The sequence below is a fragment of the Pinus tabuliformis genome, chromosome 1_2 (assembly GCF_031772625.1).
Source record: "Pinus tabuliformis cultivar Carrire ecotype Pingquan chromosome 1_2, CPIR1, whole genome shotgun sequence".
Lineage (NCBI taxonomy): Eukaryota > Viridiplantae > Streptophyta > Pinopsida > Pinales > Pinaceae > Pinus > Pinus tabuliformis.
In genome coordinates, this window is record NC_142298.1 from 1,152,415,680 (window position 1) to 1,152,418,675 (window position 2,996).

The 2,996-nt window shown below is 39.3% G+C and overlaps 1 protein-coding gene across 1 annotated transcript; it reads left to right on the plus strand.

The window, feature by feature from the left end:
• The first annotated feature begins 1,138 nt into the window (after window positions 1-1,138).
• LOC149210304 (cysteine-rich receptor-like protein kinase 2) lies at window positions 1,139-1,884 on the plus strand. Its single transcript, XM_089398926.1, has 2 exons — window positions 1,139-1,318; window positions 1,441-1,884. The coding sequence occupies exons 1-2, from the start codon at window positions 1,139-1,141 to the stop codon at window positions 1,882-1,884; spliced, it is 624 nt and encodes a 207-aa protein (XP_089255052.1).
• The last annotated feature ends 1,112 nt before the right edge of the window (window positions 1,885-2,996 follow it).

Below are 2,996 nucleotides of genomic sequence, written 5' to 3' on the forward strand. Positions count from 1 at the left end.
ATTAATATAACAACACCATAGAACAACAACATGAACACATCATATGCAAAGAGAATTCTTTTATTATATATGAAGAATTTTTACAAGTGACCGGAGGCTTGGCTACACCAGCGTTTTACCCAAGTCGGGCGCCCACCTGTGCAAGAGCGCATGATGGTCTCACCACAACTTAACCAATTTACAACACAAGTTTTCTTTTCCCGAACGAGCGGGCGCACCGATGCACAACCCACTCCCAACACAACCCAAAACTCGTTCAAAGTTCCACCGGGCGGGCGCCTTAGAATGCCCTCCACCCGCGCCTTCGTCCACCCAACACTATGCCGAGTTCATCGTGCAGCCGTGCCTGGCGGGTGGGCACATCTCTTGTATCAATACCGCGCTACACCTCTTGTCCCTCGCATCTCTTGTTGAGATCAAGTGCGAAGAGCGATGGTTCAAATGTCCAGTCTCCCCACTTGTTTATACGCCTCCTTGAGTGGAGGTCACGCCCTCGGCCGACCCTTCCACATATCTCCAACCGATGCGCCTTCAAACGATATACAATGCCATCGTGTGGTCGGCCCGCCCATGGCGCAGGACCGCCCCACCAGCTCGCCTTTCGTTTGGCTACGCTCCTCCGTTGGCTTCTTGAACGAGCTCCCATGACTCGCCCCTATAAACCTTCGAACACCAATTCGTCCGCACATAATAACATGCCACGCCTTTGGTCACTCGCTATTCTTATTTCATTCTTTAGTCGTTTTCGTGGAGCGAGTGGAGCGCGCGCCCGGTTGGTATCAACCGCAGGGCGTTACAACTAGCCTCGTGCTAGATTTCGTCATTCCAGAGCGGAGAAGCTCCAATCATGGTTTCATCAAAGAGAATGTTTGGGGTCTTCATCATTGTTAAGTAGAAAATTCTTGGGACCTTCCAAGGAGGGCGCCCACAACGTACAATCTAGGAGAAATTTTGGAAAATCCAAATTAAAATGGTCTAGTTTTAAGATTTTGGGTGTAAACCAATTTTTAATAGTGTTGAATTTATAAAAACAACATTAAAGATCAATTACAAAAGCAACTTTTTGCCTTATGGCAAATTTACCAGCTAGGTAGACAACGCCCATTTGCAGGCCGTGCCGTGCCCTGCCCTAGGAGCGATGGCAAGGAAGATAAAAGCTTTCAGCAACACCATGTCACTTATCGTTAATGTTTGTATATTTATGCGTCTCTCAGCTGCTGATCCTCACACTAATTTTGTTTGGGATTATTGTGGGAAAAGCAAATATACAGACTGTAGCGCCTTCCAGAGTCATCTGAACCAGGTTATGGACTTACTGGTGACTAACGTCTATCCCAGTGGATACAAGTATCATCTATTGTGGTGGAGGACAACAGAATTTGTTCAGTTTATGGGCTTGTCTAGTGCCGGGGAGATCTAAAACCTTCCGATTGCCAACAGTGCGCATCTACGGCGAAATCAAGGCTGCTTCAGGGATGCCATAACGCTGAACCTGGATTTATTCAACTGGACGGCTGCTTCTTACGTTACGATAATTTTCAGTTTTATTCCGATGATACTGAGACTGGGCCAGTGAATGTTCTTTGCGGCCCTACGAACAACAGTCAACCGCAATTATCCCCATTAGATGTTAGAAGCATTTTGTTCAATATTACCGTGAAAGCTACACAGAATTCAATAATTTTTGTTGCAGATTCAGTCTCTGTACCTTCTAGTTTAACGGAGATTGTCTACAGTATGGCACAGTGTTGGAAAGGTCTGTCTTCAGCAAACTGCGGATTGTGCCTAAGTTATGCCCTGGCAAATATATTGTCATGCCCAACTGGAACTCTGGGAGCACGATCAGGCTTAAGGAGTTGCTTTTTGAGTTTAATGCGATTGTAATCTGAAATTAATTTGATTATAGATTCAGGAATATTTTAAGATTTTGATTTGGAATATTGAAAATTTTAGAAACTTGAAATTAATTTGATTATAGATGCAGGAATATTTTAAAATTTTGATTTTGGAATATTTTGAAAAATTTATATTTAGTTTAATCTCATGGTAAAGATGAAATTTATCTGATTATAGATTCCGGAACATTTTAAAATGTTGATTTTGGAATATTTGGAAAATTTTACATTTAGTTTTTTAAATATTAAGAAAACAACTCAGTTGTTAAACTAACAATAGGGATAGTTATTATTGGTGTTATGGGTTAATACAGGTTGACTCACTGTTATTTGTTACTTAAGGAAAACCATACTACTTAGAATTACCTATAGGTAGTAAGTAAAAACACAGACTTTCACTCCTTCGAGTGGTTAGGTTTTGGACTGTTAATTTATTTCCTTAAATCCAAGGAAAATGAACTATTAATCAAACATAGTTAATTTTAGAACATAAAAATTTTACATTTAATTATTTTTCATTAAATATTTCCAGATCCAAAATCCACCATTATTAAAAATATATATATATATATTTTAGTGAATTAAACCATCGCGAATTTGCTAATAATTTTTTTTTTTCCCCTAAATTTTATGGAAAAAGCAAGAGATATAAGGTGTTGGGGATAGCTTTGGTCTTAGTAGCCGCTACAGTTGGATTAATTGCATCCATAGGGATATGGAATTGGAATTTTTTCTCTCATTTGAAATGTTGCGAACAGAATTCTGGAACCAGAGGTCTTTAAGTCGCTACTTCATTTACTCTTAAAGATTTAAGATATGTCCTGTTAACTTTTTCTTTTCAGTTCTTTCAAACAATTTATTATGATGCCAGAGTATTATGTGAAATAGGTATTCAAAATTCAAATAAATGTCATGTGATTGTTTTCTCAGCTGAGAGATGAGAATTTACCTTATCGCCAATGATAGCGAATCCAGAACTTATTATGAATTATGATACAGTGAGAGAGGCTACGTCAGATTTTAAAACTGAGAATAATCTTGGCGAAGGAAGCTTTGGATCCGTTTTTAAAGTGAGTCGTTTCTAAAGTTGAGTGAAATTAA